The following is a 27233-nucleotide window of genomic DNA, read 5'->3' as shown; positions in this document are numbered from 1 at the left end:
TCATGTTTCTCTTCTTTCTCCCTTCTCCCAGTAATATGCATCCTGTTTTAATCAACAGAAGAAAATATGATATATGATATGAATAACTGTGAACAGCATTGTCATACTTTCCCCTCCATATTTTTGTGATATTATCCTTGAGATAAGAGTTCTGTATGGGTAAGCTTGTTGCTGGTATGAAATCATTGTTGAGAACTCAGCGTTGAGCATGAGGTTGGACTAGATGAACTCCAAGGTTCCTTCCAACCTGGATAGTTCAATGATTTTGGAAGTGTTAAAGGAGATTTGAATCTTTTATGTTGTTATCTCTGATGCCTGCTAAACCCTTCAAGATCAATGGAACTCTGAATACTCAGAAGCTCAAGAAGGATATTAGAGTAGACTCCCCCCCTGTTTTTTTCTGCAGTGGGAAAATCCTTTTCTCCTCTGTCTAGAAGAGTTGCAATGAGACTGAAAATTGAAATCCAAGGAGTTTCCATTATCTTCTTTTTTTCAACCCAGATTAAGGAAAAATTTAGCTTTTAAGGAAAGTTTAAAAATTATGTTTAAAATGCAGTGATAGATGTGTATGATTTAATACTGGCACTTTTAGGATGCCTATAGACTTTTTGTATTTGCAGCCTTGTTTTTTTCTCATTTTCAGTATTTCCTAGCTATTATTTAATAAATGCTTATTATCAAGAGCAAAATGTGGTAATGTTGGAAGTTCCTTAAGGAATTAGTATTTAAAAGTTACGGTGTTTTAAGGTCTTCCTCTGCCTCCCCCTCCAAGGTATTCTTTTAAGATGTATTTTAGCCCAGTCTTAAAAATGTAAAGATATTTTGAAGGGAGAAATTTTGTCTTGATCTGAATTAGTCAAGAACACTTCAAACCATTTCAGTATGTTGCCCAAACTGCAGTGCTAAAAAAGATACAAGGCCCATGATTTAATCTGTTTTTCTTTTGACCAAATTTCTACACTGTATCAGCTAGAGAATGAGAAGAAAGGGGGATAAAATGCATAAATGTGTTTCTAGAACTTGCATCAGTTGCGTTAAGTTAGTTGCATGAAGATGTTTCCCAATCAGCAGTGGCCTATACTTTAGCAACAGCAGTGTCAAGAAAGTTGTAATGTTTAATAGATTTAAAACCAGAACCATAGTCTCACTGAAGTTTGAGATTTTTGTGGATCTTCTTGACTCCATCTTTTTTTCCAAGAAAAGCCATGTAAGAAGCACAGTAAGGTTTAAAGAGCAACTATTAGTTTACCATCTTTCGTTAAACACAGTCAGAAATAAGAAGAGAAGCACAGTTTTTCTCCCCTCTGTAGGTATGTTTTGTAGTGGCTTTAGAGTGACACAGTTTTTTATTTTTATTTAACTCAGCAGCAACTCCATTAAGAGCTTAGGGCTGCTTTTCAAAAACACGTATTTATTGTGTATCGCTCCCATCAATTTTAATGGGAGTGAATTGATGTGCAGTGTTTCCAGAATCAAGTGAAACAATGGCATATATTCAGTAAAAGAAATAAATGCAAAATCCTTTATGTTTTTCTTTTCAGGTTGTATTTGTAGATGATGTTAATATGCCAGCACGAGAGGTCTATGGTGCTCAACCGCCTGTTGAATTATTACGGCAGTGGTTAGATCACTGGAATTGGTATGACCTTAAAGACTGCTCAATGATTAAACTTACAGATGTTCAGATTGTGTGTGCAATGGGACCACCAGGTAAGAGATGTGTCTTACATTCTTTTTCCTGTTTGATTTCCAAAGGCTGAATGCTTATTGATGCATAGTTTTACAGTTTGGGTCTTTTAGGGATAGGACTCAAGGAAGCCTTTCCTTGCAGAAAACATGAACAGCAGTCATAGTAGAGTGGTTGAGGAGCAGCAGAGAGACTACACAAGCCTGCCAGGAAGAAATAATGCTTTTCAGGAAGACCAGGATGTATCTACAAAGTATTTATGAAATCCCTTTGGTCTAATGACACCCTCCATTGGCCTACAATTTTATTCTTCTTCAAAACTTTTCTAAATAGCACTAAGTGATGTTCTTAGGCAGATAAACCTGACTTTATTTGGCAAAAAAAAAAAAAAAAAAAAGGCATATGATGCAAAGACGTCATTGTATTTCTGATAGCCTGCATACACATTGACTATATGAGCTATTTAGTTTAAAAAATTGAGTCTGGCATATTTTATCAGTTAACATGAGGAATTAATGTTTCTTTGATACTGTTGTGTTTGCTTTTAAGGAATCTATACGATCTATTTCCTTCACTACAGCAGGAATCATGTAACAGAATTTCTTTTCACAGAATTCTTCACAGCCCTGGCTGTAACATACCACCTAAAAAGTTTGTCATAGCTGGGCACATTTACAGTGTTTAATCAGGATATGATTGGTACTTTCCTTCTCTTTTCTGCTTCAGTCGCCCTGGACTTTCATCCTTTCTTTTGTAGAGTTGTTTACACACACAAACACACCAGTTCTTTGCTGATACAACTTTTGTGTTTGGGACAGTGATGAATGCCCATGGGATAGGGGTCCACTGCTGCTTCACCTATCTGGTTTCCTAAAGAAGCAAAACTGCATCTTGCAACCATTTTAAATTAGAGACAGTGTTCATCCACCGTTCAAAGCACTTGATCTAATTACCAGTCTGTGGAATAACTGAGCAGAAGGAAACTGTGAAAGAATTTTAAAGTTTTACATCTTAATTTTTCCTAAAGCTTAAGTGAAGTCATGTCTTGTACTATGTTCTGGCATAACTTAATTGCACAGGTTCTTTTTTTTTTTTTGTGGTGTTTTTTTGTTTGGGTAGGTTTTTTTGGTGTTTTTGTTTGTTTGTTTGTTTTACATCAGAAATAGCCAAATCTTGGAGGTGCTTTTTCTGTAAAGCATCTCTTCATGCTACACTCCTGTTCCAGGGTGATAGTGTAGAAGTGACTTTCAACTGCTCTGAAATTGGGTCAAATTTTCCTTTCCCAGGAGAAATTTACAGCTAATTTTGTTCCAGCACTCTTCTGGTTGAATGGTGAAAAATGGACTGATCAAATGTACAAGTTATGGTCCTAATTATTTGTGTCAAATATCACAATTCAGCTTCAGGCTGAAGAAGTTATTTTAGTATCCTTGTACAAGGAACTACTTCCAGAACTCATAAAATTATATTCTCCTTTCCAGCCTGTGTTTATTTTTTTTTCTTCTAATAAGAAATGAAAATCTGAAATCCATACACGTATATAGTGCTATTGAAACAAATATAAAGCTATTTAAAGAACATTTAAAGGTATTTTGTTAAATCTAGTTTAAAATTTATATTAGGAAAGGATTATCTTTTGGGTAAAATTCATATTTATATCCTAATGGCTTGTGTAATTTTGCCATCAATGCACACGTAAACTTCAAGAAGCATTGTAAACTACTGTGTCTGAGAGATGAGCTTCACTGGGGTAGAAGGAAGTAGGATGAATAACTGCTTTATTTAGCATAAAATACTGAGATTTGTCAGCAGATACTAGTAATGCATACACAGCTAAATATAGACAATCACTAATTCTGCTTGCAGTCTCAGGTGGCTGAGTGTGAGACAGCTCCAGGCCAGGAGTCTTTTAGTTTCATTAGTGCAGGGTCATGCCTGAGCTACAAAGTCATGTATGCTAATTTGGTTGCCCTTAGCTATGTTCCTGATGTTAGGGATGGTAGATTGCCCATTTTCAGCTACTTTTTTCTGATTTGCTGCTTTAGGAAGGTTGAACACACTGTGCAGCAGCTTAACCCTGAATTCCAAACAGAAGGAGCAAGTATCCAATAAATTTCTGTTTTACATCCTCTTATTTCCATACATAGCTTCATTGTCCAAATCACAATCCAGTCATAAAAACTACTATAGAACTGAGATAAAATTTAAATTGAATAAAGTATACAGCATTACTTGTAGAGGCTTCTTTCATTGGGATGCTTTGAAAATCAAGAACATGGGTTTGGAGTTTATAATAAAAGTTTTCTTTTATAACAGAAGCCTAGTTAAAACAGTGTCGAATCTATCTATCTACACTTGATTATTCAATCTGTATTTTACAGACTATTGTTTACAGGAGAACAGATTGACACTGAACTGCATGTTGCTTTTGTTAGGTTTATGACAAGGTGTGGTACTTTCCTATGTGAGTCTGCTAGCTGAATCAAAGATGAATATTAGAAAAAAATTGCTAGGCTTTTACTGTTTTATTTTAAATTTTGCTATTAGTTATAGTATTAATGCTTTCTAATATTTAGGTGGTGGTCGAAACCCAGTAACACCACGATTCTTGCGACACTTCAATACAGTTACTATTAATGAGTTTGATGATGAATCCATGTACACAATTTTTTCTAGAATCTTAGACTGGCATCTAACGGTATGGTAAGTGATCTCTATGTATTGTGAAAAATCAAAGTCAGTGTTTAAATTATGGTACTAGGAAGTCTCCAATGTATGTTTGTAGGACACTGCTCTTGAAAAGAATCATAATCTTTTGTATCCTGTGCCTTTTGAGTTATTCATTACTCCACAGAAGTAGGGATCATCTTAAAATACTCCAATGGTAAAGTTCTTGTTGTGAAGTCTCTAACAGTGGTTTAGATTAGCTGAGGCTAATTCAGTTAGTTGAGATATTTCTGTCATACAGTATTTTGTGATGTATAATAAATAAGAATAGAATTTGGGTAGTTATTATTCAAAGAGTAGAACTGGAAACTGCTCTTAAATTTTTTGTGGTTTGAGAAGGCTTAGTCTTTCTTTGGCCTTTCATTACTGCATAATTTTTAATTCCATTATTAGGAATAGACTTCAACTTTCATTGTCTATCTATTCTGACAGCTAAGCCCCAAAAGATGCTCATATCCTGTTTCCAGACCAAGTTTGTTATTTGACAGCTTCTGACCCTTTGAGGGAGAGAGGTCCCAGAAGACAGCAAGGGCTATTTGAACTGACTTCCCTGTTGCTGCTTTTAGTCATAAAAATGAGGGGGAAAAGGGTATAATTAGCTATTTAGCATAGCCAAATTTGTCAGCATGTTCCACAGTTACTAGATTTGATTTGCAGAGTTAATCTGTTAATCCAGCAAGAGAAAAGATTTGTAAAACTGCCTGTGAGGAAGTATAATCATAGAACTTAAAAATTGGTATGAACTTACAAGTAAATCAGTGTGCGTATACAATATTATTTATTAATTCATATGCTAGTATGATGGAATTATGAGAATCCTTCTGTTCTCACCACCTTTTATAACTTGTCAGTTATAGCTTTCCATCACAATATGTAGAACTTACTCCACAAATTATTAATGGAACCATGCGTATGTATAAAGAAGCTATGAGGAATCTGCTTCCTACCCCAGCCAAATCTCACTATTTGTTCAATCTCCGTGACTTTTCACGTGTAATTCAAGGTGTTTGCCTGTCAAGGCCTGAAACAACAGAGTCTGCAGGAATGATAAAACGTCTCTGGGTTCATGAGGTAAATCACTCAATACCAAGAAATGGTATTTATTATAAATAAGAAAAAGATGTGGATTTGTGTATTAATCTTTTTCTAATGCCATGTCCTATTGGCTAATAACTGTGAATTGGTATCACACTCAGGAGAAAGGATTTTGTATACTGTGTGGGCAGAGGAAATCAGACTTTTTTCAAAGTATGAATCATATCTTAGTAAACAAGTTGATTGTTGATACCTTCACTTGATACCTCCAAAAACCCCCAATCAACAGTGAGAAGAACAGCAAGTAGTCCTGGGTCACTGGAAATTTTGAGTGATTTAATATTTAGTCCCTACCTTTTTTTATTTTCTTTACTTCTGGACTGCCTTTAGAAGAAATTCTTGAGCTTACTGACTTCAGCAAATGCTTCCTGTCTCTCAGTCATAATAGGATAGACACACTGAAAGAGCTCAAGTGAGACATCCCGTTTAAAAACAAGAGGAAAAAGCCCCATATAGGTGATATCTCCTCTTTGTTTTTTCCTGGTTAAAAGAAAGTAAGGTCATTGATAGTTGTTGCTTTTTAAATATTTAGCTTTAGCTCATAGAATCAAATAAGCATAAAGTGACCATGGAAGGGATCTTTCATGATCATCTAGTCCATCGTCATTCCCCAAAGCAGGACCACATAAAGAAAGGATCAGTAACTTTTGAAGTGTTTTTTTTCTGAAAATTTCTTACAATTCTCTGAAGATGAAGGATGTTCAGACTTGCAGGCAATCTATTCATGTTCTTCACTATCTTTTTCATTTACAACATTTTCTAATATCCAGCTGCAGTCATCTTTCTTGAAATAGAAACCCATAATTTGTCCTATCTAGCTGTAGTGGAAAGACCAACATGTTCCTTTCCTCTTTGCAGCAGCCTTTTATGCACTTATGTAATAATGTTTATAAATATATATATGTATATGTGTGTATATGTATTTCTATATGAATTTTCAGTTTATTTCAGAAGTAATATTACTGGGCTCAACTGTTCAAATTAATTCTAAATATCTATTTTGGTTTTTTTCTATGCAGTGAGTTTAAGATAGTTTATATTTTGAGGCCTTTTTCAGAATTGCATTTGTTTTATCTTGCTTAAAAGAAGTATACGTTCAAGAGCAGAAGCAACTATTAAGAGAATTACATTTTTATTATACAGGTTCTTAGAGTGTATTATGATCGCTTGGTGGATAATCCTGACCGGGCTTGGCTTGTTGGTTTTATCCAAGAAGTAGTGAAAAATGACTTACACGAAGACTTCCATGAACTTTTCCAGAATCTGGACTTCAACAATGACGGCAGAGTGGAAGAAGATGACTTACGTAGCTTAATGTTTTGTGATTTTCATGACCCTAAGAGAGAGGACACTAAATACAGGGAGATTAGTGATGTGGATCAATTGAGAATAGTTGTAGAGAGTCACCTTGAAGAGTTTAATAATGTGAGCAAAAAGCCAATGCAGCTTGTCTTGTTCCAATTTGCTATAGAACATATTTGTAGAATTTCCCGTATTCTGAAACAGCCTCGCAGCCATGCCCTCCTTGTTGGTGTTGGAGGTAGTGGTCGACAATCTCTTACTCGATTAGCAGCCCACATGGCTGAATACAACCTTTTTCAGGTTGAAATAACTAAAAGTTATGGTATCAATGAGTGGCATAAAGACTTAAAAGTCATACTAAGAAAATCTACTGAAGGGGAAATGCAGGGAGTTTTCTTGTTCACAGATACACAGATAAAAAAGGAATCATTCTTAGAAGACATTAACAACTTATTAAATGCAGGTGAAGTGCCAAACCTCTTTGCAGTAGATGAAAAACAAGAAATTTGTGAACAAATGCGTCAAGTAGATTGCCAACGGGACAGAACCAAACAGACAGATGGCAGTCCTATAGCTCTTTTTAACATGTTTGTTGATCGCTGTCGAAATCAGCTTCATATAGTACTGGCAATGAGTCCCATTGGAGATGCTTTCCGTAATCGTCTTCGTAAATTTCCAGCTCTTGTCAACTGCTGCACGCTAGACTGGTTTCAGGTAAACACAAAACTTTTGCTGGCCTTGTTATTCTAACGGAAATGCAATAGAAACATGACTTCAACCCTTTTTGTAGCAAGTAATTCTCTTTGGTCAAGTTAGCAATGAAAAATACCTTGAATTTTCTTAGTGTCATGTTTAAAATTATTTATGCCATTAGAACCGTTCTGACTGTAATAAAGGCCATTATAGGCTGAATGCAAAATCATCAAGAAAATAACTGTGTGATTGTGGTATAAGAGTAGAACTGAATGAACATGGCACTGTAGACATTACAGATTTAAATATGTAGTGTTTTCTTCTATTACCCCGACTACCAGAATCTAGGATGCCAAAAACATTTGAAACTGAAACACTTGTCAAAAATAGACATCTCTTGTTGCAGAACACCAGATCTTTCCCCACTACTCTGTGATGGAAATATATTCTATCTGACTGTTATGTGCAAAAGACCTTAGAATTTTTAAGATGTAGAATTTAATCATATAAAGAATTTGAGGAACTTAAATTTCATCAAGTTTTAAAATGTGGTACTCTAAAGGTTATTTTGAAGAGGAAGAGCAGAGACAGTTACACACACGTATGGATGTACTGAAAATGCTAAGTTTTCCTTTCAGTAACAGTATTTCGATTGGGTGAAATAAGACAGTGGGCTTGAACTGAATCCCTAAGTAGTTTGGTTCTTTCCAGTTCTGTTATTGTACTATTTGATGATCTTTTCATCATGAAGTTAATTCTCTGTGCCTAGGACACTAAGTAACTTTATCTATGAAGTGGGGTAAAGGTACTTTTTTGAAAAATGTTTTGAGATTTATGAGTGTGAAGTACTGAATAAGAGAAAGTATTCATTTGTTTTAGACATGGCCTGAAGATGCATTAGAAGCTGTTGCTTCTCACTTCTTGGAAGACGTTGAAATGTCAGAAGAAACTCGAAGTGGGTGTATTGATATGTGTAAAAGCTTTCATACATCTACCATTGTTTTATCTGACTTCTACCATGCGGAGCTTCAAAGACACAACTATGTTACACCTACTTCATATTTGGAATTGATCTCCACTTTTAAAAGTCTACTTGAAAAGAAACGCACGTAAGGATTTAAAATGTGACCTTTTCTAAAGGAACTCAAGTTCACCAAAATATTATTTTCTGTCTTTTATAGCTAATCTGAACAAAACAAGTGAAATGTTTTTAATTAATTTAAATTGACAGAATGATAGATGGATAAAATGTACTCTTAGGACACATGCTTCCTTATTGGACAAAAGGTCTGACTCGATGGTCTCAGAATATACTTGCAATAGACCACTTCTAACATCCCTGGTGATGTTGCTATATGTTGATTATGTATATTATGCTACCAGAGTAATTAATGCAGCCTGCTTACTCTGTGGTTCTCTGGGGATCTAGGGAAGATGACATTTGGGAAACCAGCTTTCAAGTTGCTAGGAGTGATTGACTAGCTAGTAGGGTTCAGCTGTGCTGTGCCTATGCAGAAAGGACACCTGTATGCATGTGCACATCTGTTCTATTCTCATGGCTGGTGAGGGAAAGTTCCTTTTTCCTTCCACTCCTTCTCATTGATGCGACACTACCATAACACTAAAGACAAGTGCTTAATTTGATCAACAGGCTGTGTGAAACACTACCTGCAGTAAGAAATTCAAGGAATAAAAGAATACAGTTTTGAACGTAGTGATTCAATGCCTTTGGAATTTCTTGATTCTGACATTGTTGGCTGTCTCCAGAGCCATTTACATTCTTCTGCTAAAATGATTTTCCCCATTACATTAATCCTATTTCAACCTCACTTCAAGTAACAATCTTCATGAGTGTATCCACATCTCCTCCATCTCCTTTTCTTGTCTGTTACTACTGCGTCATCTTGATTTTGTAGCTCCTGTCAGCAAAGAGGCAGAAGCTTAGCAATCGCTTATTTACCTGTAAGTCATCACTTATTTATTTATATCCTAGTCTCTGAGTATGTGTAATAGAATAGTTCAAGACTATGGCTTAAGTAATTCCTGCTATGTTTACTCTTTGTGAAACAGATCAAACGAGATTGGCAGAGCATCTGATTATTCAGAGTAATGAGAAATTTGGGGAATGGATCCCAATGAATGAAGTGATCGAGTACTGATAAAATATCTTTGTAATAAAGTACTATTTATTTTCAGTAAGGTGACGAAAAAGAAAAGAAGATATGAAGTTGGCTTGGAGAAACTAAACTCTGCTGCATCCCAAGTAGCCTTGATGCAGTCTGAGTTGGAAGCTCTGCAACCTCAGTTACGGGAAGCTAGCAAGCAGGTTGATGAGATGATGGTCGTTATTCAAAAAGAATCTTTGGAAGTAGCCAAAACTGAAAAAGTTGTGAAAGCTGATGAAGCAGTGGCAAATGAGCAGGCTATGGCTGCAAAAGCCATCAAAGATGAATGTGATGCTGACTTAGCACAAGCCATGCCTTGTTTAGAAAGTGCTCTGGCTGCCCTTGATACTCTCACTGCGCAGGTATGGCTAACAATGTATATTTACAGACTGGAGAGGTATTCAGATATACAAAAGCATGGAATGTCTGCCTTATCAGATTTTACATTACACTTACACAGTTTTATAATTTAGAAACTTCTTGAAATGACTGCCTCATTGACATTTCCTGGCTTTATTTACCTGCTCTTGTTTCCCTCTCCTTTTCACTTCTGTGGTTGCAGAGGAACAGTAGTTCAGAGTTTCAAGGAAAATGTCTTTTTTTTTAAATCCACTCTTAACATTTCTCTGGTTTTTGTGGCACAAGTGAGCATTCCCAGAACTCAAAAGATACCTCTTTCTACCCAAATTGATTTAGACCTCAAAGAAACCATGGGCAAGCTCTCAAAATCTAACACTAATTGGTAAAATAAACATGAGAATCTAGAAATCCTTTAATTTATTGGAGTATGTATTCTCTGAGAAAAGCTCCTGGAAAGAATATTTAAATTTCCATGCAGAGTTATTCTTTGGGAGGAGTAAGAGAGATTATTCTCCATAAATCTTTAGTTTACAAACCTCTTGCTTAATTAGTTGTATACATACATGTAGAAGTGTTTAATTCTTTTATATTATTATTCTATATTTAACTATGCAGTTAAAATTTTGCTTATTAATTTCCTGCTATTTCTTATAATGTCAGTGCTTCTTACCCAATAGTTTTCTTCCTTTTAGCTGCCTCTTCCCTCATTCAGCTCACTCTTGGAGTTTAATAACTGACCAGAACACTAACTGATTTATTTTCTGTACTTGAAGAGCATAGAACTTTAGTTATGGGTTGAAGGCAGCTTTTACCTTGTTATCTTAAATCTACTAATTCACTGCTGATGTGATCCTGTAAGCTTGGAAGTATTGTGGTAGAGCCTGAACTGAAGGGTAGAGCATAATAATACTGGAATATTGGAACTCTTAACAGAGGTGCAATGCCCAGTACTAAATTAGGAGTAGAAAAAGTACAACTAAAAATGAATTACAGATAGGAATTTCCTGTCTCCTCTAAACTGATTGTTGACTAGATTTCAGATGTTTTTGTTTAGATGTCAGCGTTAGCTTAACCTGCATAGTACCTTAAAGAGAGGACTAGAAAAAATGGAGAAAAAAAGAAATAAAAATTTGCAAAAAGAAAATGAGATGTATATGTACGGGCTATCCAGGCTTGTGCTATAAACTTGAGATCATAGTGTATTTAAAATTATCAAGTATGAGAATAGCAAAGGTATATGGAAAAATATTATCTTGACATAAAAAGGGTTATTATTTTTATTGTAAAAGAAGAATTAATCCACCTATGTTCAGAGCTCTAAGGGTGTTTGTTTCATTATTATTTTAAGGATATTACAGTGGTTAAGTCCATGAAGAGTCCTCCTGCTGGTGTCAAGCTTGTAATGGAAGCTATATGCATCCTTAAAGGCATCAAAGCCGATAGGATTCCAGATCCAACAGGTTCTGGAAAAAAAATTGAGGATTTCTGGGGTCCTGCTAAGAGACTTCTGGGTGACATAAGATTTCTTCAGTCTCTTCATGTATATGACAAGGATAACATTCCCCCAGCTTACATGGCTATCATAAGAAAACAGTATCTTACAAATCCTGAGTTTGTACCAGACAAGATTCGAAATGCTTCCACGGCAGCAGAGGGTCTGTGCAAATGGGTCATAGCCATGGAATTTTATGATACGTAAGTATGTATAAAAATAAAAAAAAAGCTTAAAATAAATTTGATTAAAGAGGTCAGTTTATTTTAACACTAAAAGAGATGTGAAATTACTTCTTACTAGTGGGAAACTTGTGCAAACAAGCAGTCATAAATATTCATTCATGTAAGATACCTGATGTTAAGGTGTAGAGCCTGATTTTCAGTTCTGAATTTTTCTAAGGCGGCATGGGAGCAGCAGTCTGTTCTGTTAGTGAATAAGGTTAACTTCCTTATAGCGTGTTGCACAAAATAGAGGCATTATTGAAATGTCTTTGGAAGTCTGGTAGTCATATCAAGCCCAAAGGATATTTTTTGTTACATGTTGTATTTGATGCACTGAAAAAGTGTGTGTATTTTTTACGATATTTCCTAATTTGAAACATCTGGCACTCACATTTAACAGTAAATCAGCACTGGGTGACTAAGGTCAACTTGCATTTTGAAAGTTGAGTCATGGTAGGTAGTGCATGCCTTCATTTGAGAGGATATTTTGTTATTTGACTAAAAGATTAGTAAATGCATACTTGGTTGAGTTCTCAGTTTGAGAATAACTATTAACAAGTATCAGTTAGAGAGAAAATTAACTAAAAAGGTAGACTTTAAAGGAGATCTGCAACTTACATCAGTATGAGAGGGGATTCATTAATTATGAGGCTAATAATTGTGAAATATTATTTCAGTTGAGCATAGGGACATCCTAGCGTATTTTCTTGCTTGTTGTTTTTGGAAAGGTGAACAGTATGTTTTCAGTTATATGTTATTTCCAATAGTCTCCTCACAAAAATATCTGTGTAAAAGATTGAAATCCTCAAAATTGGAAAATAGATCCTTGGATGTGAAAAGCTGTTAATTTTTTTCTTTTATTTTGTGTACGTACTTGGCTGTATGCATGTGTACAGTGTCTGTGAGTGTTACTTAATATATATGATTATTTGTGTGTTTCTAATGGCACAAATCCATAATGGATTCTAAATTGTGATCAAATGGGACACAGTTTGGAAACATAACCCTTTTTGCTTTTAATTGTTACCTGTTATTACAGAAAAAATTGCAGAAACTGCATAAATCAGTCAGTATCAGCAGAAAAACAAGTGATTAAGTAAAAGCCAATTGTCTTCAGATATCATCAAATTATGAAATGGAATATTGCATGAGCTACTGAGTTGCTGAGGTTTCCCTTCATCTTTCCTATGTTCATTTTTTAATAGTAACCCTGGAGTAAGGGTGTATCTTTCGGATGTTTAATTTATTCTTTAACTTTATTTAGAGTGACAAAAAATGTTGCACCCAAAAAGCTAAAGTTCAATCAGGCTGAAGGAAAATTAAAGATTGCTATGGATGGTCTAAGAAAGAAACAAGCAGACCTGAGGGAGGTTCAAGATAAATTGGCTGTACTCCAGCAGACGCTGGAATCCAAGAAACAGGAGAAGGCTGACTTGGAAAATCAGGTATATAATGCAAACAAAAGATGAACTATTGTTCTACTGATATCCAGAAAAGTTATTTAAAATTTGCTTCTTTGTCAAATGGTATTTTTCCTCTTAACTGCTAATATATTGAACAAGTCATACTTTTAGATAATCATCTTTTTATTTAGGGGTAATGGTTTTGAAGTTATAAATGGGCAAAACTTGGGGAATAAATGGTTTAAAGTAATAGAAAATGCGGATGTTATGAATTTACTAATTGATATCCCTCTCCTACATTCTCACTCATATCTGCTTTCTTGTGAGGAAATAAATTTTCAATTATTTGTACTAAGAGTTTGATTCATCTATTAACTTGTAAGTCAGTACATTTAAAGTTTTGAAAGTTTATTTATGCATTCAGTGCTAATGCAATTTTGAGAATGTTTTTGGTAAACTATGTTCCTGACTCTTAAATAGCTGGTATGTGTGCAGAAATAGGCAATGTTTAGAAGATGGAATTTTTTTTAAGATTTGGAGTACCTCATCTTGAGCTTTTTTTTTACCAAAACAGTATTGGAATTTGAAATGGAGTCTTAATTCTTGTCTGTAGTTGAAGTCAGCTCTTTGCGTGTTTCTTCTGCTTCCTGATATTGTTTGGAAGTAGATGGATAAACTACACAAGTGGTTTGTTACTGTGGTGTAAATTGGCTGCTATGGTTACCAGAAGAGAGAGAGGATTGTAACAGCAGCAAGAATTGGCATCATTTTCCTCCTATATCCCATGGCCGAAATGTGTCTCTACTAGTTAGTAAAGCTGGGTTAAATTCCTGTTAAATCATATTTTTTTTGTTAGATTATAAACATGCCTGGAAAGATGGTGTAGTTAAAAACTGACACCAGAAATGCAGATTATGTATTCATAAGGATGTGTTTTTTGCAGAAAAGGATGTACCTACTTTCATGAGACAGTGATCTCTTTAAGGTGTTTTTGCTTCTCTTATGACATGTAGATAATTTCCTTGACTATTAATATTTTCCATATCACATACAGAGCTATTTTGAATAGCATGTTTTATACTGGTGGTCTTCCTTTATTTAGATAACAATGTAAATGAATAGACTTTACTGTGCTGGTACTGAGATTGTTTTTGTTCTTTAAACATTTCCATTATAATGAGAAGGTGTTTTCTTTCTATTTGATGAAATTACTTAAGAAAATATCTGCACAGGAAAATAATCCTTGAATTGCTTTTATTATTTGTAAAATGTCTTTAAAGTGATCATGTAATATAATCAGCAATTTTTTTTATTCTGAGGTTGACTCATGCAGCAAAAAACTACAGCGAGCAGAACAATTGATTGGTGGCCTTGGGGGTGAGAAAACTCGCTGGCATGAGACTGCTTTGGAGCTGGGAAGGCAGTACATCAATTTGACCGGAGATATACTTATTTCATCGGGAATTGTAGCTTACCTAGGAGCCTTTACATCCAGCTACAGACAAGTAATACATACAGTGATTTTTGTCCCCATGTTTTATAATAATCTAAATTTTATTAATTTTTCTTTTAAAATAAAGTTTATATTTTTTAATTATTGTCCTGGTTTCAGCTGGGATAGAGTTAATTGTCTTCCTAGTAGGTGGTACAATGCTATGTTTTTGAGTTAGGTATGGGAAGAATGTTGATAACACTGATGTTTTCAGTTGTTGCTAAGTAATGTTTTAATAGAATTCATAAGTGAAACTGGAACTGAAACTGTATTGTAGGATTTTGAGTTTTGTTTATAGGACACTCTGGGGAAGTTCTTCCTTTGTGCTACTGTATAGTACTTACTGCTGTGTAAAGCATGGAGTCCTTTAGTTCCTTTTCTTTAAAGCAATTGCTAGTAGCTTTATACCTCATGGCTCTGGTTATTCCTATTCCATTCAATGGCTAAATTCTCTGTAACTTCAAAGAAAACAGAATTGGCTTCTATTTCAGCAGCAGCACAATTAAGCAAGTTCTGAAAGTGGAGTAATTCTGTATGAAAAGAGACAAAAGATACAGTAGCTCAATGACATAGCAGATTTGTGCCTGTAACTCTTAGTGAAATAAATGGAAATTCTGAATACAAAAAGACTTTGACATGAAAGCTGATTTTAGATATAACAAATTTTGGATGTCAGAATTACCCCGACTTTGAAAGTTTTTGAACACCAAATCCTGCAAGTGAATTCAGCCAAAGAAATTATCATCAATTTTTTTTGAAAATCAGGTCCAGGGTATCAGAAATTGCTAAAAATTAAGTGAGGAAAAAAAATAAAAATCCATGTACCTCATTTGAACATAGAATTTGGATATAATCCTTATTTCTACTTTCCCTCAACGTACTTCCTTTGTCCATTTTTCTTCAGAAAATTTGGTACTGTTCTTTCAATTATTTTCTTCACAATGTCCATGTTGTGATGTTACTATTTTAAAACTTTATATAATGAGAGTTTATGGTGTGAGTTTTTATAGTGTGAATAAATAGTCAGCACTTTTTACAATTCCAAATTACATAATTTTGAGCGAGTGTTCTCTTTTATGCTTATAACCTGCATTGTGTATAACGTTGTGTCTGGGTAGGTAGGAGTACCTTTCGTGAAACATCTTAAGAGGTGCTGAACTCTATTCCAGGCATGTGTAGATACAGGTGCAGATGATATGCATAAAAGGCAGAGACATCTGCATGATTATTCACTAGAATTGAATACATAGTGGTTTAATCTGAAAAGTTTAGTGTAATTTCATTCTCTCTGACTGCACAGTTTCTTTCTTTGTGCAACAGCAGGTATGGATTCCTGCTTACTTATTGTTACTCTCATGATTGTGCAGACACATGTTAGGTAGGTATCTCTCAGAAATTGTTGGATAGCATAATCACTTTTGTGCAGCTCTTCATTTCGTCTGCTGCTATGTTTTGTTTTTTTTTCTCCCCTGCAGTTTTCATAAGATAAAAAGTTAAGATATCTTTTGGAATATCAACTTTGTTTTACGCAAATGGATGAATCCTTCATTCACCATCTCTGTGCATGCCTCTAGCCCTTAGACCATTTCCTTTAACACTGTATTTCTGAGTTTTGTTGCTTGAGGCTTTGCCAGCTAGTTTTTAGTTTAGAATACTACAGCACATTTCTTTGACCTTGTACATAGCTTTCATACAAGATTGTACCTTTCACAGGAACATGCTATTTCTATACATTTTCTTTCTTTAGAAGTGTTCTTCCTAGTGGAATATGCTTTTTGATTTACATATTTGAAGGTGTATGTCTTCGTTATTACGCACCATGCAAACATGTATAGTTTACACAACTGTAGTGAGTTAGATGATATAGAGAGTGAAAAGAATTCTAAATGATTGTTGTTAAGTTTGGTTAAGTCCTGAGAAGTGCTCATTATATGTGTCCTGAGAGTTAAATAATGAAGATTTTAAATTTTTTTTAGTTAGAATATGTGCATTTGTTCTACACTCATTTTATAGTATAGAAGACTACTGCTGAAATGGTAAACAAAATCATACCAAGGCTCTGACCAAATAAACTTGTATTTCGTATACAGAAATCACATACAAAGGCATTTTTAGAGACATTTTTAGACATTTTATACAGAAGGATGAGTTTCTCTTTGTAGATATAGTGATCTTGTATGTGGCAACTGTTATGGGAAATGGGTTGAAAAATATGGGGTTTACTAGTTTGAAAATTTTATGAATAGTCAGAACTTCAGTTAATATTTGTTTTCGTCTTATCTAGATGCAAACTAAAGAGTGGGCATTGCTATGTAAAACAAAAGACATTCCTTGTTCTGATGATTTTTCCTTAACAAATACCCTGGGAGAACCAGTGGAGATCAGAGCTTGGAATATTGCTGGACTACCTTCTGACACGTTTTCTATTGATAATGGCATCATTATCTCGTAAGTAAAAAAAAAAAAAAAAAAAAAAAAAGGAAAATGACAATGAATAATTTTCATTAAATAGCTTCTTACAACATAGTTTTCAGTTATTATTTTTATAGACAGTTTTCTACTGTATATCTGGTTTAACAACCAGCATTATACAATGACTGTAGTGTTTAAATTTATAAGAAATGCTAATAATACTTTTTAACTTTACAATGTAAATTTTTTAAATCTGTGAATTCACTCCCCTCATTTGTAACTCCTATGGATTGCTATAATGATACCTTCCCCTGCTTCCCCCCCTTTTTTTGTTTTTACAAACATGCTGCACACTGGATTCAGTTTAAGACATCCTAAAATGCTTCAGGAATAGAATTTTGAATACTATTCTTGTAGTATAATCAGTAGATATGGAAGTAATTCTCCTTTAAAAAGCTAAAGCTCTTTAATTTTAAAGAAATATGCTGGCATAATTTGCTGCCAAGAGGTATTGCTGCAGAGGTACTGAAGATTATTTTGCTAATCTTTCTATGAGTGTCACACACTTTTTCCCTAAGATGGCACTGGAAATACTACAGATAATGTCTTGATTGCTTCTCTGTAAACAGTTTTCCAGTTTAAGTTGCCAACTGGTAGGAGATTTTAACATCCAGGCTTGTAATGTATTTAGTGTGCAAAGCCCTGACATTTTGGAAATGTTGTTTTTTACACTGATGAGCTGAATCTTTATTTTGCTAGGGCATAGTAACAAAACAACAAAAAAAGGCCCATGTATATCTTCTACTGAAGGCAGTAAGGGAGGTGCAAAAAGCTAGAATGGAGAGAATTTCTTGTCTCCTTTCTTACAGAGGATGATCGCAACCATACGCTCTTGCCAGTTTCTTCCTCTGTTTCTTGCCTTTTATTCTATGTACTTCTAAACTGCTTCAACAAGTAGAGGTGAGATAGGCCTTTCCTGCAATAACCCCTGATTTCAGAAAGGTGCACTTTCACATCACTTCAGGCAGTTGGGAGTTAGATATGGGTCTTCCTCATCTATGTGATAGGTTTAGATATTTGATGAAAGGTGAAAACCTGTATCTGTACTGACAATTTGGAGTCTGTTTTCTTTAGGGCCTCATTCCGCTATCAATACTTCATACAGACTAGTCGTTTCTAGGATCCCTTCTGGAGCGGAGAAACCTGGCATATTCCTAGACAAAAGCTGAGAGATTTGGGTTTTGGGTTAGTGTAGGGACCTCTTTAGTAGGCATTATGAATGGGGCACCACAAAGTCTTTGCACCAAGTCCAGTCCTCAAAGAACTTAAAAAAAAAAATTATTAAAATGTGAATTCATAGCAGAAACCTGATTGTATCTTTGGAGTGCTGGAATTTACTAAATACCATTTATAATTAAAAGCTTGGCAGTTGCAATTGTAGTTTCCTGTTGTGTGTAGTTAGTATGGCAATAGTCTTATATCCCAAGTTGAAGAAAGTTCTGATAAGGAAAGAAGGATTTATTTTTCATTTTGAAATTCCCTTTTTGTTTTTAAACATTCCCTTTTCTAATTATCTTAAGCTAAATCCAAATAAAATACTTTGACTTTATCTAATGATACATTTTTTTGATCAAAAACTTTTTAAAATTCTGCATATTTCAAGATATTCTCATTCTTATTTATAAAGTGAAACAAATTCTGAAATCTCAAAATTCCTCATAGAAAGAAAATATGGATCCCATAAACTCTAAATCTAATGTTCTTGCATTTCACTTTTAAGGTGATTATACATTCTTATGTCATGTTCTAATACATGCACATCTGTGTCTCACATCAGTCACCAGAATTACGTTGTGTCTGGGCAGAGTTCATCTGGTATATATCAATGTAACAATCAGTGCAAACATCAGTGATTTGTATGACAACATATAGCATGGGAACTGACCATGTTAATGTTTTAACATAGAAATATCTACAGCTCACTAGTGATTAGCTTTAGATTAATGTGCCTGCTGATGACTGAGATATGTACGGCACTGACAGTTTTGTTAAATAGAGAGCTGGGTGCTTGCAATAGGCTGAGCTTTGTGACCTTGCATAAGCAGTTATGATTTTCATTTGGACTTGCATTTGTTATGACAGTAAACAAAGAACGTCTCAGTTCTGTCCAGTATGCTTGCTAATGCATTGCTACTGACTTCACTTTTAGGTTTTGTTCTTAGCACAGCTGAATCTGAATTGACCGTGGAACAATGTTGCTTTAACTGCTTTTCTGTTTGTGATTGCTACCCATTTACTTCATGTTTGTTGGTTCTCTTTTCTGGATAATGAATAAATAATTCTTATAATTCTTTTCCATAGCCAGGTTAATGGTTGTCAAGTCTGTGATAACATGTACCTAACGTTTATGCATCTTTTTTACAGTATGCTACTGCAGAAACTTACAAATATAAATCTTTAATTTTTGCTACTGTTTACATGAAAATTCTTCTCACTGTTTGAGGAGTCAAATATTGTATAACCCTGGTGAATGAATACTTCTTTTACTGTAGAGTGAATGTTAGGTTGTCACACATAAGTGAAATTGTCTGTTACAGGGTTAACCTTTGGAAGCATAAATGTGTGGATAACACTTCAGCTTTGGCAACTGGATAGGTGACAGTGCAAAATGAAACAGCTAAGACAAAAATAATGCACTAGCTAAAGAACATCAACGTACTTTCATTTGACTTTAAAAATTGGCATTGGTTGTAATTTTGGAAGCAAAACTACTTATTGAAGTTAGAGGAGATATGCTGGGATTATCATTATATATGTAACTTTTAAAAAGTAATTACTGTATTAATAATTCAATCACTCAGGCTAAACAGTTGACAAATGTTAATGAATTCAACACTTCTACAGTACATCCCAACACTTCACTTTTTATAAAGCTTTGATCAAAATTCTCTTTGAACTAATGGAAAGACGATTAGCATTTTAAAACTAAATAATGATAGAGTTTAATTTTGAAATGTGAGATAGAATCTACCTCAAATTGATGATACATATTATGCCTGTAGTTATGAGTTTATGGCTAGATGAATTTTGTATTAGGACCCCAGGAACCATATAAAATGCAACTCAAGCTTTTTATAACAACAAATTTTTTTAAAAAAGCAGAATTAGAGACCTATTCAAGGATAATTTGCAAACATACACAGTGACTGCTCATGCGTTCCCATCAATGAAGAAGGATTTTATGGTTGATGAAACCTATGTGTGTTTGGTTGTTATTAGAGAACCACTCTTCAGTTATTTCGTCTTAAGTATTTCATGTCTGTTACACAGAGAGTCTGAAATGGTATATGCTGAAAATATGTGAATGAAACTTTGAAGTAATTAGGGAAAGAAATACATACTGTATGTTTTGGCTGAGGTTTTCTCAAATCTTAAACTTCTGTTTTAAAACAAGAACAGGCTAAATTATTATGAGTAAACTGCATAAATATTGTCTGTTTCAGAATGCACTTAACATGTATGTTTACTGTGTTCAGTTTACAATTTGCAATTGCTGTATCGCCTTGTATCATCTTACTCTTAAAATCACCTGGCTATATATCCCTTGGGTCTCCCTTTCGGTTCTCATAAGCAAATGAACCACCTAGCAATTTGTGAGCTCAGCAATTCTTTCAGTACACGTTGGATCTATTGGTGAACACTGTTACCTACTGTGAGACTGTCTTCTAATACTGTTGATGCTACTGCCTCATCTGACAGATGTTCAGATTTCAAATCCTGTTTGCTTCTCCAGACCTATTGTGCTACCAAATTTGCCCTTATCTGTGTTTATCAAATTATTCAAAATATTTGTAACTTTACAAAGCCCATGTTTTAACTTTCTAAATGTCTGCTTAGATATCATGCTGTCCTGGTGGACTACAAATGCATTTCCTGAATGTCTCAATGCATTTTACCTGTGAAAGCTTTCTTCTTCATGGGTAGGCCAGAAGAGGGTCCTTTCCAGATGACCCATTTTTCTAAATAATTTTACAAGGGGGAAGAAAGCCATCCTCTTTCAGCTGGTTAATGGTCACTCCCAAGTCCAATTTGTGATCCATAACACAGAAGGATCCTCTGTAGCATCCCATGTACAATCTCAGGCTACTGCTACATATGGTACGTTTCTCTTTCAAACCTTTTGCTCCTGAACTTCTATCTTGCTTCCACAATCTCCATTTTGAGTCCAAAGAACCTAAGGTGCTTGTGCTCCCTACCTCCATATATATTCCTTCTTCTAAGGGATAACATTTATTTGGGCACATTTTACTGTGCAGAGATTCTGCAAGCAGGATCAGTCACGATTTCTGAGTACAGAATTATTTTTTCTGTAATAAACATACATGATAGTTAGGACTAACACTACTAAACTAAACATCAGCTTGGTCATAGCTGCATCAAGAATGCTTTATAAGTTTGTGCTAGCCAGAAGGCTGACATTGAGGTGGGGAGATGTTGGCCTCCTTGTAAAGGACTGGTTCTTGTAAAGGACTGGTTCTTGATCTTGCTGAGCTGCCACATCTGACATCAATTGCCAAAAAAATAAAAAACAGTCTCTGCTTTTTTCTTCTTTCCAAAGTTCCATAACTTCTTGTGAGTTACTATTCCCAAGCAACCAACTTCCCTTTCAGCTTTGTTTTCACTTTTTATATCTTACATATTTTTGCTTATCCAGTCTGTCACAGCTTAAAAAAAATATTTTTTTCAGTAATGATAATCCAGAGTCACACTGCTGTGCTTCACAGAACTGTGCCTGAATCACAGACAGCTGAACCCTTGGATTAAGGGTTACATGCATATTATTGTGTGTTGTTATACTTACACATATATAAATAGGCCTTACAACTACACCTACTTCTTTGTGGAATAGAGATCGTAACAGAGAATATAAAGAATTTTTCTCTCTTAAAGCAGGCTTTACCTGTTTTAAAATTACTCTCTTGAAAGAAGATCAAGGTTTCTAATGTATTACACAGTTTTGCCTGCCAGCAATTTTGAAACAAATAAGCCTGCAAGAACTTAGATTACATTGAACGAAGTTTGTCTGAGTATTGTCTTTTAGAACTTGCATTGTATCTACAACTACTTGCTCTGTACCTTCTTCTAATTCAAGGCTTATCACTTTCTCTTGACAATTTATGGAAGCCTTTTGTAAAACATCACTCTTTCTAAGAAAAGGTGTATCTGAAGATCAGACAAAAATGAAATTGTGTTTTACTTAATTGCATACATTTCATCTTAGTATTTTTAAGGAAAATAAGAACACAGATGCAGACCTGTTTACATTGCAAGTTTTATTTGTGAATCAGAATTCCTCAAGAGAGAGAGGCTCAATTTAAAAAAAATTGTTAATGATAAATAATTTGCTAGTATCATTGTGTGTAAGCTAACTTGTAATAATGATAAAGGCCACAGATTTCTTTTCATGCTGAATTTGGAAAAAAAGGTATTGCTGCTGTTTTCCTTCCAGTAGTAGACTGTATTATATCTCCTAACCAAATGGGATCCAACTGGGCCCCTTGATTCAAATTTTTAGGACTACATTTATTTTGGAATTCTCACTTTAGCCTGCTTAGATGGTTTCTAATTTAGGTGATTATTGCTGTAATTGTAATTGACCATTAGCATGTGTCACTAGTCTTAGATATGTTGGTAATGTAACTATATATGGTAGAGAAAACTGTAAAAAATCTGTGAAGTAGTTACTAAGTCTGCCAAAAATAAAATCCAGAAGCTCTTCATGTCCATTGCTGCTTAAAAATTAGGGATTAAAAGGTAGATACCTTGAATCTGCTTATATATTTCCCTTTATACTGACTCTAACATGTCCCTTTAGTGGAAAATCCCATTAATTTTCACTTGAAAATGCTCACTTATGCATATAAGTATCACAGCTGTTTGAAATTTCAAAACTTAGGCCTTTTTATTTTGAAAGTATTATAAAATTAAATGCAATTAAACTTTCTAGGAAGTAAGAAGTCTTATTCTGAATACTTTAGAATAGAAGAAAGAAGAAAATTATTTTTTGTAAACAAAGAACTTTAAGATTCATCTATCATCTCCTCTTAAATTCCTCAAGGAAATTAAGTCTGTGCCTGCTACAATTTCATACTGATGCACTTCTGTTTTAATGACAAAAGGGAATAAATTGCCTTAAGTACTTCGAGGTAAATATTTGAAGAGCTTATATTTCAATTTTGAAAGTTTGTATTTTTCCCTTCAGTAATGCAAGAAGATGGCCTCTGATGATAGATCCTCAGGGTCAAGCCAATAAATGGATAAAGAACATGGAAAAAGCCAATAGTTTGCATATAATCAAACTCAGTGACCCTCAATTTGTTACAACACTGGAAAATTGCATTCAGTTTGGCAGTCCTGGTAGGTTAATGACTAATGAAAGTGTAAATTACAGAAGAACCTGGAGGGGGCACAATTAGCTAAAAAATGAAACTCAAGTGAGTATCAAATGTTATAGTTAAGGAAAACAAATTATTTTCTTGTTTTGAATCAAATTAGTACTATAGTAATTAAAGTCCTCGCCCCAGGTTATAACATACTTCTTAGCACAATATAATTATAATACTCAGTTTAATTTGTATCCTTTAATTGCTGTAAGAGATTTGCCATTTCTTTGTTTTCATGTTACAATAATTTTATTTCTAAAAAGTAATGCTGTTTTTATTTGGCTTTTCAGGAGTATAAATACCAGATTGCTAGGCTGTGATCATTATTGATTCTTGTATTCTCTGTAGTATCTTTATTGCAAGTAGTCTTATTACCCTCAAACAGAAATAAATTAATGAAACATAGTTACAACTCCGGCTATTTTTCAATGCCTAACTGGACTATAAGTAAAGAAATGGATTGTTTATTCTTCATTATTTCTTTCTTGATTTTGACAACGTCATATGCTTACAGTGAAACTTGAAGCAAACTTAGATATCCAAAATTATTTCTGTGGCATGTGCCATTTAATTTGTTGTTATTTCCCTTTTTAAAAATGGTAGCCTTAAACTGCTGTTCTAAGCCATTGACAGCAGTAATAGTGATAGCATTTTAGTTGCTTTTTTTGCAAATTGATATAATATTAGAAAAAGAAATTAAAGGTACATTTCTTTGATTCATTTTTCAATCAGCTGAATACTCTTAGGAAGAATAAACCTTATCTCTAGATATTACTCGATTAATATTTTTATTGTTTGCACACTGTAAATACACATTATACATATGTATTGTAAAGAACAGTCAAACAGTAACATAAAAGCCAAGAAAGTCCTACTAATTCTTATGTTATTTTGAAGTGCTACTGGAGAATATTGGAGAAGAACTTGATCCTATCCTAGAGCCACTTTTGCTCAGACAGACATTTAAGCAGTCAGGGAGTATATGCATTTGCCTTGGAGACTCCACTATTGAGTATGCTCCTGAATTCCGCTTTTATATTACAACTAAGCTGAGAAATCCACATTATCTTCCTGAAACATCTGTTAAGGTGAGAATTTTGAAAATGAATGTGCAACTCTGTTTTAATTTTGAAATGAGTCCTTGGCTAAAGCCAGGGAAGAATTTCTGGCATTTGCTTATTCCTCCTCCCCTGCCTACATAGTGGGGTTTTTTTACACTGCTGGAAGACTGGTATCATCTTAGAAGTGTTGACATTTCTCATATGTAATACTTCACCTTGCAATACTGTCATTCTTTCATACAGTCAGGAATTTACTTATTTAATTAATTAATTTTATCACCTTTCCCAGTCTGTATCTCCTGATGCTATTTAGTCACTTTTTATTATAAAAATATTTACAAGGAGTTAATATAATAGTCACCTCACATGCAAACTCTACATTAGGCTTTCATATTAATGATTTTTATCTGTAGTATAGTTAGGGACAGGAGTCTGAGCAATTCCTGGCATTGTGCCTTGTTTATAACAGAAAATATATTTACAGATTTGATATATTTGATAACTATAGCTATTCTTATTTTTTTATGTTAGGACAAAAAATGTGGTTTCCTGTTTTAAAGAATAAAATTGGTGGTTTAGGCTTTTTGAAGTTGTTTAGGAGATGTATTCCTCCTTTTATTTATTATTACTTTTGAAGAACTGTTTATAGAAAAGTATTGCAAATTTACGCTTTGGTTAAACATAGACTATACTGAAACACAAAACCTTGAAATAAAAACTTTTTAAACTATTGTGATATTCAGTAAAATGGAACAGTAAGTTGTTTCAACAATGAAGGAGTACTGATGCAGGAAAAATTGACAAAAATTAATGAAAGGGAATAACTTCTGTTCACTTCAATGCACATCAAATCACCTAGACGTTGATCTTTTATCAAAGAAGGTAATTAGCTGCATGTTCAGAAAAAAAAGATGAAATATGAAAGGAAAAGAACATCCAAAAGATTTACTCTTAGAGTACATATACATTTAAAAGCTATATGAAGGTTATTTCCTAGGAACAGTTTTTTATTTAACAGACAATTAAAATCTCCTAGCTGCCAATCAACAGTCAATACAGTATTATTTTTGTTTGTTTGTTTTGTTGGTTGGGTTTTTCCCTAGAATACAAAGTTTCTAAAGATGAATCTTCTCTAGTTGGGTTCCCTGCAGTCAGACATAAGTTGTTAATTGTTGTAACAAGGAGCAGTTGCTTCATGACATGGTTAGGTATACTCCTAGCTACACCACACGCTGCTGAGCTAGCTATGGTGGCTCTTGTACAGGGAGCAGGAGGCAGAAAAGTAATATCTAAGTATCTTGCTCTGAAGCTAATTGCAACATCCATTGGTGAATTTGTCCTGAGGATTATTCAGGAGCTAGCTAATGAAATGAGTCCAGGGAAAATGGTTATTGATGTGGTTATCATATTTCACAGAACATGATTGTACTGAATTCTGACGTGACTTACGTAGTGAAGCCTGCAAAGATACATAGGTCATGGATTTACATGTATTTACGCTACACAGATATGTATTTGCAGTTATTAGCCATTTGGGGTAGCTTTTTTCTAACTTTATTGATTAAATGTATTAAAAACCACTAAAAAAATCAGATAATTTTCAGCACTGCTGAGGGAAAGGTGACTTATTCATGTCCATAAAAAAAAAATCATTCTGTCCTGCAGGGACCAAGGAGAAATGTAGAAGGTAGATAGCAGTTTGCACTTAGACTTCAGAGGTCTGAACCAGCCAACCTCTCAGAGCGTGGCAGCTGTGATTGAAAGCTAACTCATAATGCTGTTTATAGCTAGCCTTTTACTTTGAAGAATGGAAATGGAGCCTATAGAAGATTCTTGAAGTTTTGAAACATTAGCTCCCTCTTATATTTCCCGTGACTAAAATGGTTAAATAAGGTGAGGAAGAAACAGGCCATGAAGCTTGTGAAGATCTTACTGATTCTTAGTGTCAAATAGAACTGAACCTCCTCTCAAAATTCCTGTGTGAAAACAGTGTGATAAGCTATCTGTGCTCTGAATTTTTTTTTCCATTGAGGCTTACTATAACAAAAAATGATTAGTGATGTATTTTAAGAAAGTTAAAATACTACCCCTCCTAACTTTACAAGCAAAACTCATGAAAAAAAGCCTCAAATATTTGGACAACTTTCAGATATTAGTGGCAGAAGCCAATCAAGACAAATTAACTTCACAGGTATTCCATATTCTAACTGATCACTATGTTCAAGGCAAATGTTCTTTTGAAACACAACTCAGTGGCATCTGTACCCACCAAAAAAGCCCAAAGAGTATCTGTAGTCACTATTGCCTAGTCCATTAATTAAAAGCAATACTTTCATCAGTCTTGATGATTGATTAGTAGATTATTTTCTTGGTTTTGAACTACATGCATCAAACTCTTTTCTAGCCTTCTGCTGGTAATGTATTTCTTCCCTTTCTCATGTAAAATATTGTACATTTTTGCCACTTCAGCAAGAGTATGGGTTTTTTTGTGAATCCATTATAAATATATCATGGGATTGGAATTCTTTTAAACAATAATTTTTTTTCCAGTCACTTATTTTCTCATGAAAAAGAGAACGTGATGCTAACCTAATTCTAGGATACAGATGTCCCCATAATAATACCACCACAAATTGCATGTGAACAAGGCCATTAAAAAGAGAAAACATATGTGGCA

General features: G+C 34.3%; 1 protein-coding gene across 1 annotated transcript in view; it reads left to right on the top strand.

Annotated features, from left to right (window-relative positions):
• The window catches only part of DNAH7 (dynein axonemal heavy chain 7), a 115601-nt gene that overhangs the window by 61767 nt on the left and 26601 nt on the right, over positions 1 to 27233 (top strand). The window contains exons 37-48 of the mRNA XM_075028025.1: positions 1542 to 1710; positions 4264 to 4390; positions 5266 to 5485; positions 6653 to 7525; positions 8384 to 8613; positions 9701 to 10031; positions 11378 to 11724; positions 13010 to 13190; positions 14468 to 14653; positions 16925 to 17088; positions 23315 to 23469; positions 24393 to 24583. Coding sequence (XP_074884126.1) covers positions 1542 to 1710; positions 4264 to 4390; positions 5266 to 5485; positions 6653 to 7525; positions 8384 to 8613; positions 9701 to 10031; positions 11378 to 11724; positions 13010 to 13190; positions 14468 to 14653; positions 16925 to 17088; positions 23315 to 23469; positions 24393 to 24583 — 3174 coding nt within the window. The remainder of the gene's footprint in view (positions 1 to 1541; positions 1711 to 4263; positions 4391 to 5265; positions 5486 to 6652; positions 7526 to 8383; positions 8614 to 9700; positions 10032 to 11377; positions 11725 to 13009; positions 13191 to 14467; positions 14654 to 16924; positions 17089 to 23314; positions 23470 to 24392; positions 24584 to 27233) is intronic.

The sequence above is a fragment of the Buteo buteo genome, chromosome 5, assembly GCF_964188355.1.
Source record: "Buteo buteo chromosome 5, bButBut1.hap1.1, whole genome shotgun sequence".
NCBI lineage: Eukaryota > Metazoa > Chordata > Aves > Accipitriformes > Accipitridae > Buteo > Buteo buteo.
This window is presented reverse-complemented; position numbering and strand designations above follow the sequence as displayed.